Raw genomic sequence first — 16,479 nt, forward strand, 5'->3', positions numbered from 1 at the left:
TTTCTGGCTTGATGCAACCGACTTCGACAGATTTAGATATATTTTTATAGACAGATTTGGTATCCTAATTCACCTACTTAAGATTAATACGGTATTGATCAACACACTGCATTATTTAAAAACCACTTTATTTATTCATTCTTAAATAATATGTACTATGAAAACTTCATGCTGTAACATTCCAAGTTTGACAAATTAATAAGAGCAACAGTTTTTGTTTCACTAAAGCTGGGAATGCAAACCAATCTTGTGTGTTGTCCTCCATCACCTAAAATAAAAAATATGGTTTTTAACCCAAATATTCAATGAGAATAAATTAAAATACTTTTATTATAAAAATGTAATGTACCTTCATATAAATCAGTAGCAAATTCAGAGGAATTGCCATTAAAATAAATTGCAGGGCAACTATAAATAATAAATGGATCTGTATCTGTGCATGGGGTGCATGGTATTGTATCAGGACAAGTGGGCGCCAGATGTCGCCACTGTAGGGTCTTTCTCATGACTTCCAGGCTATTGTCTATCTTACTGTATCTCATTACATCTTTTACTGGCTCCCCAGAAGTGCCCAGACACATGAACCCTAAAAAAACAATTATTTTATTAAATGAAATATAAAAACAAAGTAATATAATATAATTATACATAAAAACAAAATAATTTATCAATAACAAATAGTCTTTGATTGATTACCTCCAATATCACACTCATATGGATTTGAAACTCTATTGAAAGACTTATACTCAACAGCTTTTGGAAACAAACCTGCAAAACAAAACAAACTTATAATAGAATTCAAATAGTTCAGCGAAATATGATGAGTATAAGAATGTATATTACATACAATAATGGAAAGGTTTTTGTGGTAACATAATGCCTGATGGATCTTGACTGCTGGGCATCAGGTCTAGTGGTGCTACAGCACTCACTGCAGCTGCAAATGTATCCATCAGCTCCACAGAGGCTATGAACTCAGCCTCATTGACCCCACTATCGTTTGTATGACTTGCAAAAACTCCACCTGAAAATTTTATAAACATTATTTAGAGTATACTTGATTACCTGAGATTCTACAAACATGTAAGTATTGATTGATAATAATATCTGTACTGTCTAGTGTGGCACATCATTATGGAAGCTTCAAAAGTGGATAGAAGTGGGCTTAATAAATTGATATTCTGGTGCTTTACCATGCTAAAGGCAAATAATGTGTAATTTTTATAGTATCTTAGTTAGATGAGTGGAATTGGTAGGTCAATGTAAAAAGTCTCTGGTAAAGAATTTGAGGTAGCAAGTTTTTATAACTCTCTGAAACACTGGAGTGCGATAGAGTTCAATCAACCTTTTATTCAAGAAAATGGCCCAACCTGCAACTATAACTCGAACTATCTTAGAAACTTCATCTTGATATTCTGATGTGCCAGAGAGACCTGCTAGCCACTCCAAAAACAAATGCATTGAAAACATGTGATCTGCAGTATTTGAAGTGTTCAGTCCAGACATCAGTACAATATACCTATAACAAATTGCATTAATATAATCAAAGTTATATTAAAACTTATATATTAGAGGATAGTATAAACATACTTGTCAGCACTTAATTTAGGTAATGGTTTTTGTATATTACAGCCAGCCCAACAGACATCTTTGACAGAGAATATACCATCTTCATCTTCAGATCCTGAAACACATACAAAGCAAGAAGGTTTTACTATATTATGGTATCAATGTTGACAAAATTTAAAAGTAAAATACAGGCATATTAATTTACCTAGCAATGCACAAACAACACCAGTCACAACCTGGTGTACGTCAATACATTCACCAACCAGCTTAATTCTTTGAAGTTCGTCTTCTAGAACCAAACTATCAGATTCATGAACGAAATGGGTTCTGAAACAAAACATTGAAAATCTTACTTTTGTCATTATGGGTAGAATGTTATAAAGATTATATTTTAAGCTTAATAGTCTTACCTGGGAGCTTGAGGTATTATTTCCAGTTGATCTGATAATTCTTTCAGTATACTAGGTTTTAATTCTTGAAGTTTAAAAAGTGTTCCAATGATGACACAAGTTGTACCTTTTTCGCGAAGTTCACAAAGTTTTAAGATCTTGTGCCGGTCAGACCATTTCTTCTTTACAATTGGGGTCAATATATTTCTAAAAGTATTTAATCTGGCTGAATAAATGTAAGCGTATTGCTTTGAAAAGTCTCGCGATACTTCACAAAATCTTTTGGAGCGGTCGGTGTAATCAACATCTTGCCGTTCAAGCTCTCGTGTTTCAAAATTATCTGTATTAGATGAGTTAGGTTCTGTTTTGAATAACATTGTTTATTAAAGTTGTACAATAAAGAAATCACTGGATCTTAAGTTTAATAGTAAAAAATTAAATTATTTTCGTTTTGGCGGTTTAAGAAACTAAATATGACAGTTTTGACTTTTGATACTTCAGTAGTAGACACTAGTAGACAGTGACATACATTATTGACAGGATCCATCAGTGTTGCTAGTGGCTTATCCTTCGAGGCGGATTCGGAAGCGAATGGCTTACAAAGGATTCGTTCAATTCAAGTGTCTAATAAAAACTTATAGGTACATTGCGCAGAGGAAGAAAACTTTACTGTTTGAACTGTTTCTAAACGTAATTTGGTGCATTTCCCTCTAAGAAAAATGGCGGGAGTACAAAAAGTTAAACTTAATAATTTGAATATGAACATTAAAAATGCCCTTATTATTGGAATAATTATAGCAAAGAATAGTCCACGCACTGTTGGATCTAAAAAGAAAAACGGTGATTCAAGAGGAGTTACATCTTTCACTATTAGAGATTCCGAAATAGATACAATCAATGTAGATGTATGGGGTTCAGAATATTTTGTTTTAACTTTCTACGAAAGATTTTTGGTTGGCGACGTCGGTAAGTACCTACTATTAAAAACGTATTTATACGTTACTTTAAAATAGGTAATAAATTAATAATTATTACTTTATTTTAGTTGAAATTACGTCTCCTAAAATCTGCGTTAAAAGTGGCGATAATGAAAACTACCGACCACAGGTAACCCTTCTAGAACAACATTGAGCTTATATTTTATTTCACTTGAGACATAACTTAACTTTATTATTAAAAACTTTAAGGTGTCGTCTCCATTTTATTTGTCGCTTAACGAAGGCATGTCCGATGTGAGCATTCATGGTGGAGACATGTTCAGTGCTTTTTTGCCGCTACTGCACATACCTACTAAGCATTCTTCAGGATATTATGGACTTTCGGAAGTATTGAAATTACCCGGTGAGTAGTCTCTCACTTACATTCTTTGATTTGGTGGGAATATTTGTACTTCCCAGCTTAAACATTAACTACGTGACTCTCATTTTACAGAAGAAAGTACCAATGTTTATGTCGATCTGCTAGTTGTTGTGAAATCAGTGAAGCCCTCCAGACAAATAAAAACTAAAGCAGGTGAGTGTCTCCAAATGTGTCGCAGGTATCCAGCTATTTACCTTAGCCAGTAAAGCCACGTAGACAGGTTGGATTTTCGAGTTACAAAACTGAGTACGCAGTAGGTACTGATTATAATAAAATTATTTCTCATATTTTAGGTGTCGATATGTCTGTTAGAGGTGTAGAGATAATAGACAATACAACACCAGCATCGGTCACTTTGGATATTTTTGATATTGATACCATTCAAAGGTAAGGCACGTTAACCACAATCACTTTAAAAGTTCCTCTGACATTCGCTAGAGGCGCTACTATTTTGTTTATACAAAAAAAAACTACCTATACCTAACTAGGTAGCGATCGCCGTCATCGTGGTAATCGATAGCGGTTACGATGATTAGTGGTTCTAATGGTTTTCTGAGCTTGTTACTATTGTTAGAGCGGAAGAGTGGCGTCCACTAGAGAGCGTGTTGTTCATATCGGACGCGCGCGTGTCGTGGCGCGCGCGCGCCGTCCGCGTGCAGGCCGCCGCGCGCTGCGTCATCACGCACCAGCCACACACCGCCGACGCCGAGGCGCTCCGACTGCACATACGGAACCAGAGCAGTGCTCGTGAGCTACCTCACCAATTTATATGCTTTTTCATAAATGCAATGTTGCGAAAATATATATTGATCAGCATACCCCTTTACTTACAGCATTGAAAACCTATTACTTAAGTCATTTTATATTAAAATCAATACGAGAAATCTGGGATACAACAAAAAAAAACCCTTCCCACAAAGAAATGCAAATGCAACTTTCCAGAAAGATTGACACCATTACAGAAATACTTACTGCTAATACAGCCCTCAAACTTAAAAGTATCAACGGCCTAGAGTAAAGCCACGGTGATATTACATACAGTGGTCTTATTGCTACATATCAGGAGGAGGGTCAGCGGCAGCCTGGTCGGCATGGAGCGGAGAGCGCGGGTGCGCGGCGTCCGTGGCGCAGGTGCGGGAGCGTGCGGCGGGCGCCGGCGCCGCGCCCTTCTGCGCCTCGCTACACGCCCTGCTCACACACCTCGACCTGGATGAACTTGATACTGCGTAACTAATAGCTTTAACACAACTCATCTCGTTTAAATGTCTAAATTCCAATATCTTGCAACTTTTAAACGCAAATACTAGGTTTTTCAAATACTAACCTTATTTCGACAAATATCCGTTACCTACTCTTTGTAATTTTTTGTAAGCCCTTAACAACGAATGTTTGTGTTCTTTTCTTCTTCAAGAATTTAAATTCATTTCAATTCACAGGGAAAATAATATAGAAGATATAAGAATTCGTTGTGCTGACCATACAGGAGAATTAACAGCTCGAGTACCGATCGACGTTCTTGAAGATACACTAGGATATAACGTAAACTTTTTTATGTTACGAGATCCATGATAAATATTGATAAATTGACTTTTGGTTGGAGGAATGATATATTAGCGCCAAATGGAACTGACAACATGGAACTCTATTAAGAATAATTTGGTGTCACCATCAGGGAAAAATGGCGTGATTTTATGAGTCTGTTACTCATGTAAAACATTTAAGTAACAATTTCAAGTTTCTATTTCAGCTGCAGCAACTAAAGGCAATGTCGTCGGAGAACAGAGCTGCTTTGCGCTGGAGTCTACTTCTGGAACAGTGCTACGTGAAGCTCGCAGTAGCATATCCCCGTCTCATTGTGTTAACATTGAGACGAGCTACTCAAGCTGATCCTATACCACTATATTGAAAACTGTTTGTTTATTTTTCGTGCTTAAGAATTTTGTCATTCGTTCTTTTTTTTCATTACGTTTCGAAGTACTACAAAAATGATTATAAACAGTTGTTTTATTTGTTCAAATTAATATAACATTGCATATGGTATGGTTGTTCAACCTCGTCGTTAGGGTAGGTCAGTCATTATTGATCAAGCAGAAGTCCCATTTCTACTGTGTTTTCATAAGATTGTGATAATGGAAAAGCCAGAAAAAACTGAAATAACATATGAGTATACAAAAAAAAGAAAGCATTTTGGAAGACAAACTTTGTTTGAAGACCAAGGACCAGAAATGATAGTCAGCATTCCCAATAATCCGGCGTTTTATAAAAACTATATTCTTCGCAATCCGGTGGATGTTGGCATCCAAAACACATGTACAATGTCTGAACATTGGGTCAATTCTGTAAGGTATGTTAAAATAATTGAATATGAAATTAGCCTATGCTGATGATTGTAAGATAATAAATATATAACTATCAGAGCTCTAAAAAAGTTTCCATTAAAATTGAATTGTAAACAGTCACTAATAACATAAATAAACCAATAAGTATTTTTTAATAATTTAGAGCAGAATATACGAGTTCTGGTGTTAATCACGTAGAGGGAGGTTGGCCTAAAGATATCAACATGAATGATCCTGAGGCAACGCAACGATATCGGCGTAAGATCGAAAAAGACGACGCTTATATCCATGCAGTAATGCATTTAGGCCATGTAAGTACAACATTAATATTAGGATGTAATAAATTGCTTCAAAAATTCCTAGTTATTACTATTTTTAGAGCATGGAACACAATATACTGCAAAATAATGCGGTGGATATGTATGAGACATACTATACAGAGCTGCCGTCTATACCACCAGTGGAAAATAGCAGTTGCCACACAGTGAACGTGTATAGAGAGCCAGGCGCCAGAAGGCCGGTGAGGTCGTTGTCTTGGCAAGCTGACGGAGGAGCAAGATTCGCAGCTGCTCATGCGGATGTAGAGCTTATAAAAAACTCCAGAAATCCGCAGTATTCATACATCTGGGACATAGGTAGGCAAAGATTAGCTTGAGCGCATCCATTCAGTACTATAAAATATGTAATTTTGAAGGCTGATGGTGTCTCTACCCTGATCCCTAATTTCACTGACATGGAAAATATATTGAAGTCTTAATTTTGTATTATTTACAGAAAATGCCAATGCACCGGAACTTGTAATAAAGCCTCCACAGCCTTTACTGGATTTTCAGTACAATCCTCGTGATAGAGACATTTTGGTTGGAGGAATGATTAATGGGCAGGTAACATTACAAAATACAGCAAGCACTACGAGATGGTTACAAATTACAAATAGATAAAAAAAACGAAATCTTATATTTTTCAGGTCGGCTGGTGGGATACTCGTAAAGGAGAAGAGCCGGCTGGTATTTGTCCCCCACATGTTGCTCACCGAGATCTAGTGCGAAATGTGCTATTTATTAATTCCAAAACTGGGGCCGAATTCTTTTCTGCGTCTCCAGATGGGGTAGTGAAATGGTAAAGTATTATAGAACGGAACAATAATAAAATAATAAGTTGCATTTCACATTGTAAGAGATTAATTTAAGACTTGACAATTTAGGTGGGATACTAGAAATATGAGCGAGCCAACGGACTCCATGATTATTGATATTGTGAAAGCGGTAACTGACACGCAAAGTATCGAGAACGCCATAGGAATTTCGGCACTTGAGTACGAACCAACTATACCAACAAGGTAAGAGAAAAACTGAAAAAAAAATGCAAGATAATTCATCAAAAAGGTAAACCTTAAATATTTATTTACAGATTTATGGTTGGCACTGAAACTGGGTTGGTGATAGGAGGTAATAGAAAAGGAAAAAATGCAGTGGAAAAGCTTCCAACAAAGGTAAGAAAACAGAAAAACATTAATTATTTCATAAAAAAATATATACTGAAGAAATAATCATATTTTTATACAGTACGAAGCGCATCTTGGTCCAGTGTACGCGCTCCAAAGGAACCCAACATTTGTCAAAAACTTCCTAACAGTAGGTGACTGGACAGCTCGAGTTTGGAGCGAAGATTGCCGCGAGTCTGCTATACTGTGGACCTATTCTCATCGTACTAAACTTACTGATGGTGCATGGAACCCCATACGGTAAAAAAAATACATTTGACAGGTACAGTCAATCTGGGTAACTTTGAAGTTGGTTAGTTGAAGAAAGTTTATTTTAGTTTTGCAAAATTTTATCAATTGTGTTGGTTTCATATGAAAAAATAATCGAAACTAGTTCATGTTCCCACTGTCAATGTTACCCAAATTGACGTTTCTATTTTTTTTCGTTATAGCCAATCGTAAACATGTTTATTTTTGTATAGATTTTCTTTGATGTTGGTGACTCAATGGGACGGTTGCTTATCTTGCTGGGATTTGTTACGAAGAAGAAGTGCACCAATCGTAACCGCGCAACTCTGTGATGAACCGCTACTCCGGCTTCGGCCACATGAAGCCGTAAGTGCTGAGCATCTATTGGCATTACCTTAGATACGACGTAAAGACTAATAAATTTATATAAAATATTAATGTTACAGGGTCAACTAGTAGCGTGTGGTAGCAGTAAAGGAACGGTATACTTGGCAGAACTGTCTCAGAATCTTGGTACAGCCGACAAAAATGATAAACAACTTCTAACTCACGTAAGGCACACGTTTAAAAAAGAAATATTGAACTAGGATTTTTGAAACGGCTAGTTTTCTTTTTCTATCATAACTTTTAAACTCTCGCGTTGCATGTTTAATGTATAATAGAATATGGGAATTAACGCGAACACACATTTAACCTTAAAATGCCTAACGTTTCGGCGCAGGTTGCACTCGCCGTGGTCGCAGGCTGACCCAGTCAGCCTGCAACCTGCGCCGAAACGTTAGGCATTTCTTTTTCTACTCTGTCAAACATACTACCATGCTTTGTTCTAACTAGGTCTTGAAATTAAGGAGTCTAAACTAATTACTCCATTAAATGAATATTTTTAGGTCTTGGATCGAGAAAATAAACGAGAGCGTATTCTCGAAGCTCGTATGCGAGAGTTAAGGCTGAAAATGCGACAAGATCACGGCGCGGGAGGTCCCCAGGCAGCAGAGTCAGAAGTGCCTGCTAACGACAGAGATTTAGAAGAAGCGACCGCAGAATACATGCAAACTATCAACGATCTACAATCGCAACAAAAAACAGATACTTAAGTGAAGAAGATAAGACCCTGGCAGCTGACTTTTTTCTCGTCTTAATAGTTTATTAGTGTTCGAGCTAAAGTAATGACGTTTATTTGAATAGATAGAGAATAGAAATACTATGTAAAATCTGTCAAAAGTTGTGTACTGATGAAGTATTGCAGCTGTAAAAAGCAATAATATGCCAAATAAAAACCGATATAATAATACCTAATTTATTCTAAATCTCACATAATTGTTCACGTTACATTTATCAATAATGCCTTAAAAATGTAGCCTGATTTATCTAAACCTATATGTTTCACAGTTTAAGCCTCATCCATAAAAATACTAGTCTTGATGTTTATTTATCCGATTCCTTCTTAGCACATTTAAAGAAAACGAAAAAAACAATAACTAAAAATAAGTCTTATAGACTACAATTTTGATCTTTGTTCGAAAAATACCGATTGCATTATTCTTGCAAAAGCTTAATAAAGAAGGGAATGCATTGATATAGAATGTCGAATCGGTATGTCTTTAAAACGTAGAAAGCCTAAGTAACAAAATAACAAAAAAAACACACGTTCTTAAATCTAGCAATAGTTAAGATACGCCATTCACAAAGTAGAGTATCTTTTGAATGAAAGTAATGTCGAGCATGTAACGCTTCGAACAAACTGACGCAAAATGCGCTTCAGCAATTAAATCGTAATCTCACAGTAATTCAAAAATTCAAGAATGTTTCAATAACATACAAAAAATACTTATAGTGTTCAGTCTCGTGTTTGTTATCAATGGCAAATATGTATACAAAAACACCGAACAGTCTACATTATATCCCAGTCAGGTGTCACAATTTTGTATCTGAGAATATTGCTTGTTATTTCTATTTGTTCGCCTTAGATTGTTTTATACGAAAACCTTTGATATGCATAGTTGTACTAGATGTACCTCCATGAGAATGGTAATGCTATTTATCGTCCTCCTTGTTGAACGCATTGAAGGACCAACGATGTTCAATGTTAGCGCCGACGCCACTTGTAGTGCGAAGGAATACGTCTCCGTGCTTTTGCAGCACATGGTGTACGGTTGCTTGCGATACGTGAGAGAAGATGGCTCGAACGTACGACACTACGTAATCCAGACTTGCTCCATGAGGATGCACCTGAAAACACACAAACAAAAAGTAAATATAACGCGAAATAATGACACTACTATTCTTAAATAGTATTTAGCATCGAGTATATGGTATAGAGCATAAGATCAAAAGATTTTACCTGCAAGAACGCCGACATAACTCCGATCAGTTTTGCTTCCCCACAGCCTGCTTCTACAACTTCTTTCAAATGCACTTTGGTGTTCAAGTCATCAGGCAATGGTGGTGGAGGTGGCGGCTTCACAACCGGAGACGGCAGCGGTGGCTGTAAAATATAAATATAATTATAACTATAGTGCAACTTCTTTGTCTTTAATTACCCATTTAGATACTAACATCTTAACGATTTTAAAAGTATCCTTATCTTTAGTTTTCAATCGCGTTTAAGACCCGTTGCATTATAATAACTGATATCTTGTTATACTACTTACGTTTTTATCCAATGCACCTTGCAAAGCTTGGCGTGCTATGAACTGCGCTTTAAACTTTTCCATTTCCTTCTTGGCATCCGATTTGATAACATCAACTTCATTCTTGTAAGCTTCCAGTTGGAATTGAAGGCTTTCATTCTCGCGCTATAAGACAAATAAAATTATCAAATACTTATTGGCGTATGCAACGTAGAAAAGGGCACATTTCAAATACATTATAATACATTTCTAAAACTATTGTAAGTGATAAGTATCGTATTATTTTGTGTACCTTCAACTGTTGTACTTCATCACTGTGACTCTCAGATCCTCTGGAACTAGCAAATCCATTGAATTCACTGTCGTCATTGTAGAATTTCTCATTAAACTCTTCTTTCAATGAATTAAATTCCTGAAACATTTTTATGTCATTAATTGTACATGCCTTACATGCAGTGGCAAAGTCGGCAATATAGTGGATTCTTAAAGAAATTAGACTGTAGTATACCTCCTCGCTTACACTTACATCCTTCCTTCAGACCTTTATTTACCTGTTATCAGCTGTCTTCCCGGTCGCCTAGGTGAAATATATGCCATTCATCACCTCCAAAACACATTATGCATATTTTTTTCGTAAAGTTATTTATGATACAATTTATTAACTTTAGTATCTGACATTAGCTCATACATAATGTTATTTGGACCATAATGACTGGTAGACATGTACACTTTACAAACATTCATTGTTTCCTAACAAAACAATATCTGTAAGTACCTGTGTCATTTTTTGCCATGTCTCAATATTCTTCCGCTGTGGCTTTGTGAAGTGATCCCAAGCGCGCTGGTGAGAGGCAGCAGTAAACACTTTCGCCACCTGTTCGACTGAGGTTCACAAATAATTATGTTAAGATCGACAATGGTCGTAAGACCGAACATACCGTGGTACGAACTCGGTCGGTCGTCCCAGCCTCTACTGTCGACAGTTAGGTCGGAGTCACACGCGCTTTATACGTCTACCTATCACGAGCGTGGGCTGTGAGCCAGTCGCCAATGTTGCGAACACGAAGCACCTCGATTATGAAGATGTCACGCGTTATTTTAGCTCTGTGTTGATACACAGAGGAACCCAAAATGTTTTGTCAATTTACTTTTCTAATGTAGTTCGATAATCATAATAAGATTCTATTTTAAATATTTAAAAAAACATGAAATAAAAATGTTTCGTTCGAAAAGTAAATTGTCAAAACATTAGCAACTTACAAATATATCCACCTTTTCCACATGGATAATGCTGTTTTTATAAAACATTCAGGACCTGCAGACTTCTGGTGAACACTGGCGATCCATAGACTAATGAGTGTGAACAGACCAGAGACCATTTAGCAAAAACTTTTGAGCTAAGTTTTGCTGCCTACCCCTTAAAAGCATGATGCTCAGATACCTTCTTCAAAAACTCTACATCCTATGTGAAGACTCCATAAATTTATATTTTATGTTGGTGTCCAGAAAACATAAAATATGTACCCATGTTTCTACAAGACAGTAATGTTTTCGTGTTAGAAAACATTGTGACTGTGATCTTACCTTAGGAATTTTAATAAACTCTGTACTGTGGACCAAGCAATGAGCTTAGAGATGGTAATATGACTGATTTAAAAAGAATCACCAAGTATGGTGGACTGAATAGACCTCAAGCCCTTATGTATCACTTACGTTGTTCTATCACATTGGCAATGTTGTTCTTTACTCTTTCCTTGCATTCTTGTAACTCTTCTTCAGATTGCATTTTCTCATTGAACAATCTACGGATGTGAGAATTGGTAGTTTGTATCATGGAATAAAATTGATTTGCGTTTTTCTTTGAGCATTCCCCACGCTCCAACCAAGCTAGCAATGTCTGCAAAAAAAGAATAATGCTCTTTATAATAAGTGAGAAACAGCCCAGCCTTTCTTCCTAACTGCCTTCTGAAAGTAATACTTTTCAAATTTTTAATTAATAAACATGCAAGGAGTAATATACTCACAGGCAAAGAAGTAGAGAAATTCTCCTCACTCTTGATCTTTTCACTCAATTGAACCATAGAGGCATTAGAAAATGGCTGCACTCGGGTAGGTGATGGAGATCGCCTGTAGGAACCCATGGTTCGACTGACCATTTCTTGTTGAGCATTTAACTGCTGCATCTGTTGTTGTTGTACTCTCAATGCCTGCCTTTGTTTCCTTTCATAGTCATTCTGGTCATCTCGACTCTATAAATAAAATAATATGTTTTAGTAAGTTAATCTCAAACTTTTCAAAAATTATATAAACATTTTGTGGTAAATTATTTTGGTTACATAAAGAGATCTTGCATATAATACAATCAGACATCTTAATGGAATTTCATGGAAAAGATAATAATATATTATGAAAATCTTACCAGTGCATAATCAACATGCAACCAGCCAGATGTGGCATGGGACTTCTCATCATCAATCTTGTCATCTTCTTTTATATTAGTTAATTTAATTCTATATCCTGATATCATCATAGCTGCATCAACACATTCTTCTCTATCAAAACGAATATGACAAAAATTCTTCTTAGACAACCTCAAGGTATGAATCCTTCCGTAAGTCTCAAAAACTTCCCTCACAGTACTTTCTCTTATCTTGTCAGGTAAACCACCAACAAATATGGTTCTACAACCAGGTGGCCTTGTCCTGCGAGGAGGTTGAGGGGTGCCAGTATCAGGAGGAACAAGCTTACAATGTTTATAAACAATTTCCTTCTTTTCTGGCATAGGAGCCATATCAGCTGTACTTATGCTTGGGTAAATTCCCATCATTGAAGGGTCCATCATCATTCCTCCCATCATACCCATGTCCATAGCCCCACCGGCTGATGCAATAGCTTGCCCACCCATGGCAGACATATCCATAGAAGCAGGGGGAACCATTTCCATGCCAGCCCCTTGCATCATCTCCATCCCAGCAGAGTGCATAACACCTCCCATCATTGCCCCAGGCATCATCATGTTGGGATACATTCCACCAGCCATCATCATGTTTCCTGAAACTTTACTAATTTATGAAAAGCTCTATGAAATTTAAGGTTTTTAATATACTGCCATTGGTCACAATCCTTGTCTATTTCCAGACAACCAATTTAGGGTAGACCTTTGCCCAACAACAGATTAAATTTAAAAAAAATATCTAGCTAGCTTTTGTTTGGACTATAATTAATTTAAACTCATGTTCAGTTTTAATATCAAAATTTGCATTTACTCTAACTGAAATTCATGTAGTAGTCATTAATAAAAATAAGTCATATGTATGCTCTCTGAGCCTCTCTGGCTAATTACAACTATGTATACAAGTTAAGTTATTAGACAGCACTTTGTTTGCTGTTTGTTAATACATTAAACTAACTCTATTAGGTCAAAATTATCAGATACAGCCTTCTGTTTAAAAGACAGCACAGTATTGTCTGAGACATTGTCAATAAAATTGTATGTCATCAAAATTCTTACCTTGGGGATACATGTTAGCCATCATCATGGTATTCATTTGTTGAACATTTTGCATGTCACCAGGTTTAACTACCCCACCATTTGCATCCGCTTTGGCATCTCGTCTTCGCCCTACGTTGTCCACTCTCGTCGGTGACCTCGACCTATCTCTTCGGTTACCTGTTAAGAAGAAATATACCTTTGTATTTAACAATAGTAACTTCAAACTTTTGCTTTGTTTGTTGATTGAGATTTGCAATAATGTAATAGCCAAATTTTGCTGAAAACTCAAGCAAACCATAGTTGCATGGTCATAATCCTTCTTTTAAATATGCAATAGCAATACATTTTTTATAAATCCAAACAATTCACAAAACAAAAGTAGGAGAAAACCCAATAGTTCGTAGGCTAAACGTTAATGTTGATAATTGTGCGAATAGCATCTACTTACCCTGCATAGCGCACTTTAGTTAATCTATCAATGGTGTTTCAAATTAAGCACTCCTAACTGTTTGAATTATAATTCAATTGCAAAGAATCGACTCCATCGAACACTAATCTCAATTCAATGACAAAAGTTTGACAAATAAATTGTATTAGAATTTCATTTCATTCGTTCATTAATTCATTCATAAAAATGTTGAAGTGTTACCATATAAAACGCTTTCGCTGGTTTTTTTTTTATTTACTGTAATTTAGGCTGTGTTTACGTTTGTCCAATGAAGACAAAGGAAAACGAAAATCATTAAGTGCTTGGAATATTTACACCTAAATCTACTAAGATAGTTTGTATCATATTCCAACAATTTCCAACTCTATTGTTATTTTTTTTAATACCTAGATTAAAGTTGACATTAACAATAATAATTATTATTTGACATGTTTCATGTTTACTCCATGTTATGCCGCGATGTTTTTGAAATCAAAATAGTTCTAGTTAATTTATTTATACCAATATGTTTGTTTTATCAGAAATGAAAGATGTAATTAGGGTGACTCCGGATCATTTTCGCCAAAGTTTAACAGATTCGATAACCACCTTGCTCAATATAAAACTTGCAAATAAAGTAAGTAACTCTAACCTAAACGAAGATGTATAATTCTAATTAAGATTGTATCATACGTGTATTAAATGCTTTTTCTTTTAGGTGGTATTAAATGTAGGATTGTGCATAGCTCTATTTGATATAACAGATATTGGACATTCATATATTTTCCCTGGAGATGGCTCATCTCATACAGAAGTTAAATTTAGGTATATTGTCTTCCGACCTATTGTTGAAGAAATATTAATAGGAAAGATAAAAAACTGCAGTAGAGAGGGTGTACATGGTAAGTATATTATGTATTTTTGTTATGTTTTACTTAACAAATGTAAATATTTCTAATTTTAATAAATATCAGTACACAATGGGAAGTTAAACCTGCAGATTTGTTACATGAAAAAGATACAGAACTAATTTAGAATGAAATTAAACATCGCATGATAATTACCTGGAGACTGCTGTTTTGATCATTTCATATCAAAGAAAACACAAGCAAAACTACAATGACATGCATAAGATAGTTGACTGCCTCCGTGGCGCAGTGGTTTAAGTCACAACGCCGATACCACTGCATCGGGAGGTCGTGGGTTCGATTCCCACACGGAGCAATTATTTGTGCGATCCACAAATAATTGTTACGAGTCTGGTTGTGCTTTGTGTCCGTTGTTTGTATGTTTGTAAAAGTCCCCGCGACACAAGAGCAATTCTTAGTGCGGGAGTTGTCTTTTAAAAAAAAAAAAAAAAAAAAAAAAAAATAGTTCCTAACCAAGTTTATCTGTTTCAGTTACCTTAGGATTTTTTGATGACATCCTAATACCAGTGAATGCACTCCAACATCCATCACGTTTTGATGAAACTGATCAAGCATGGGTGTGGGAGTATCCTAAAGAGGATGGAGAGAAACATGACTTGTTTATGGATTCAGGTAATTCGCTTAAATTTCTATAATTAAATAATCCCCGGTTTCTGAGTACATTTATCGGTAGTTTATCTATTCAATAGTGTTTTTTTATATGAGTTTAAACGCTATTGAATAGATAAACTACCACTAATTGCACCTCAGAAACCAGGGTAAGTGATACAAAACCTAACCCATGCTTTGTGGTATAGAAAGGTAGTTTGAGGCCGCTGTGCAAAAAATATACTATGGCTCTCTACACCTTAACTGCAGGACGCAATAATAAAAATGATTTGTTGATCAGAGTCCAGGGGCCCCCTAAGCTCGAGAGCCCCAATGGGCTGCACCAGTTGGCCACCTGAAGCTACACCACTGTCTATGCTTATTTTAAGAGTAAACTTGTCCAAATAGAGAAAGAGTTATGAGTTCCTATTAGGTACTTGGGTTATATGACACAATGATCTGTTAGATACACTTCTATCTTTTTAAACTTTACTTCCTAACTTTATAATAAGAAATAATAAAAAAAAGTTGTGTTTGTTTTCAGGCGAGTCAATAAGATTTCGTGTTACAAGTGAAGCCTTTGAAGAAATATTTCCAACAGGGCCACCTGGTACCGAGTGTACAACACAGACTATAGCACCTTACAGACTAGTGGGCGGTATCAATGAGCCAGGACTAGGGCTGCTCACTTGGTGGGAGGCTCCTGAACAAGATGACGGTGATGACAATGAAGAGCAAGAAAATGATGAATAAAATGTTGTTAAATATTGCTGTTGTTTTTTCTAATATTTTGTTAAGTCAGGTTACAATTTTTTTTAGAAATAGCGTCATTTAGACTCTTAGGCCGAATGCAAAACTGCAGAGGCGCATTGAAGATAGTGAGAAATTAACCAATTTTAAATAAACTGTGTGATGTAGTGAAAAATATGGGAGCTTAACGATTCGCTGCACTATAGTCGTCTATGTCGACCGTTGAATCAGCCCCTCCCCGAGATTGCTTTGGATCTTTTGCGAACATTCCCAT

At 36.0% G+C, this 16,479-nt stretch overlaps 5 protein-coding genes across 6 annotated transcripts; 3 read left to right on the top strand and 2 right to left on the bottom strand.

The window, feature by feature from the left end:
• Positions 1–111: 111 nt before the first annotated feature.
• Positions 112–2,481, bottom strand: PolD2 (DNA polymerase delta subunit 2). Its single transcript, XM_076122527.1, has 8 exons — positions 1,980–2,481; positions 1,775–1,896; positions 1,591–1,684; positions 1,371–1,519; positions 848–1,024; positions 697–768; positions 350–586; positions 112–268 (listed from the first exon to the last, which is right to left on the bottom strand). Exons 1-8 carry the CDS (start codon positions 2,333–2,335, stop codon positions 156–158), a joined length of 1,320 nt encoding a protein of 439 aa, XP_075978642.1. The 5' UTR covers positions 2,336–2,481; the 3' UTR covers positions 112–155.
• A 182-nt stretch (positions 2,482–2,663) lies between these two features.
• Positions 2,664–5,223, top strand: hdm (meiosis specific with OB domains hold'em). The gene is made up of 9 exons (XM_076122529.1): positions 2,664–2,924; positions 3,004–3,065; positions 3,146–3,299; positions 3,390–3,470; positions 3,611–3,704; positions 3,892–4,064; positions 4,381–4,543; positions 4,754–4,856; positions 5,065–5,223. Exons 1-9 carry the CDS (start codon positions 2,678–2,680, stop codon positions 5,221–5,223), a joined length of 1,236 nt encoding a protein of 411 aa, XP_075978644.1. The 5' UTR covers positions 2,664–2,677.
• Positions 5,224–5,446: 223 nt separating this feature from the next.
• Positions 5,447–8,536, top strand: Dnai2 (dynein, axonemal, intermediate chain 2). The gene is made up of 11 exons (XM_076122526.1): positions 5,447–5,661; positions 5,820–5,967; positions 6,036–6,291; positions 6,431–6,540; positions 6,624–6,775; positions 6,861–6,995; positions 7,067–7,148; positions 7,222–7,400; positions 7,622–7,754; positions 7,835–7,939; positions 8,276–8,536. Exons 1-11 carry the CDS (start codon positions 5,447–5,449, stop codon positions 8,480–8,482), a joined length of 1,722 nt encoding a protein of 573 aa, XP_075978641.1. The 3' UTR covers positions 8,483–8,536.
• A 135-nt stretch (positions 8,537–8,671) lies between these two features.
• Positions 8,672–14,095, bottom strand: LOC142978194 (ecto-NOX disulfide-thiol exchanger 2-like). Of its 2 annotated transcripts, none has more exons than XM_076122525.1 (10): positions 13,960–14,095; positions 13,530–13,688; positions 12,438–13,069; positions 12,043–12,267; positions 11,732–11,915; positions 10,794–10,900; positions 10,311–10,430; positions 10,040–10,183; positions 9,730–9,873; positions 8,672–9,617 (listed from the first exon to the last, which is right to left on the bottom strand). In XM_076122525.1, exons 1-10 carry the CDS (start codon positions 13,964–13,966, stop codon positions 9,423–9,425), a joined length of 1,917 nt encoding a protein of 638 aa, XP_075978640.1. In that variant the 5' UTR covers positions 13,967–14,095; the 3' UTR covers positions 8,672–9,422. The 2 variants fall into 2 exon arrangements, with proteins under 2 accessions (XP_075978640.1, XP_075978639.1); XM_076122524.1 differs by having other exon boundaries at positions 12,438–13,075.
• A 198-nt stretch (positions 14,096–14,293) lies between these two features.
• On the top strand, positions 14,294–16,222 carry Polr3H (RNA polymerase III subunit H). The gene is made up of 4 exons (XM_076122731.1): positions 14,294–14,575; positions 14,657–14,840; positions 15,339–15,479; positions 16,000–16,222. Exons 1-4 carry the CDS (start codon positions 14,465–14,467, stop codon positions 16,206–16,208), a joined length of 645 nt encoding a protein of 214 aa, XP_075978846.1. The 5' UTR covers positions 14,294–14,464; the 3' UTR covers positions 16,209–16,222.
• Positions 16,223–16,479: the final 257 nt, after the last annotated feature.

This window comes from Anticarsia gemmatalis, chromosome 14 (assembly GCF_050436995.1).
Source record: "Anticarsia gemmatalis isolate Benzon Research Colony breed Stoneville strain chromosome 14, ilAntGemm2 primary, whole genome shotgun sequence".
NCBI lineage: Eukaryota > Metazoa > Arthropoda > Insecta > Lepidoptera > Erebidae > Anticarsia > Anticarsia gemmatalis.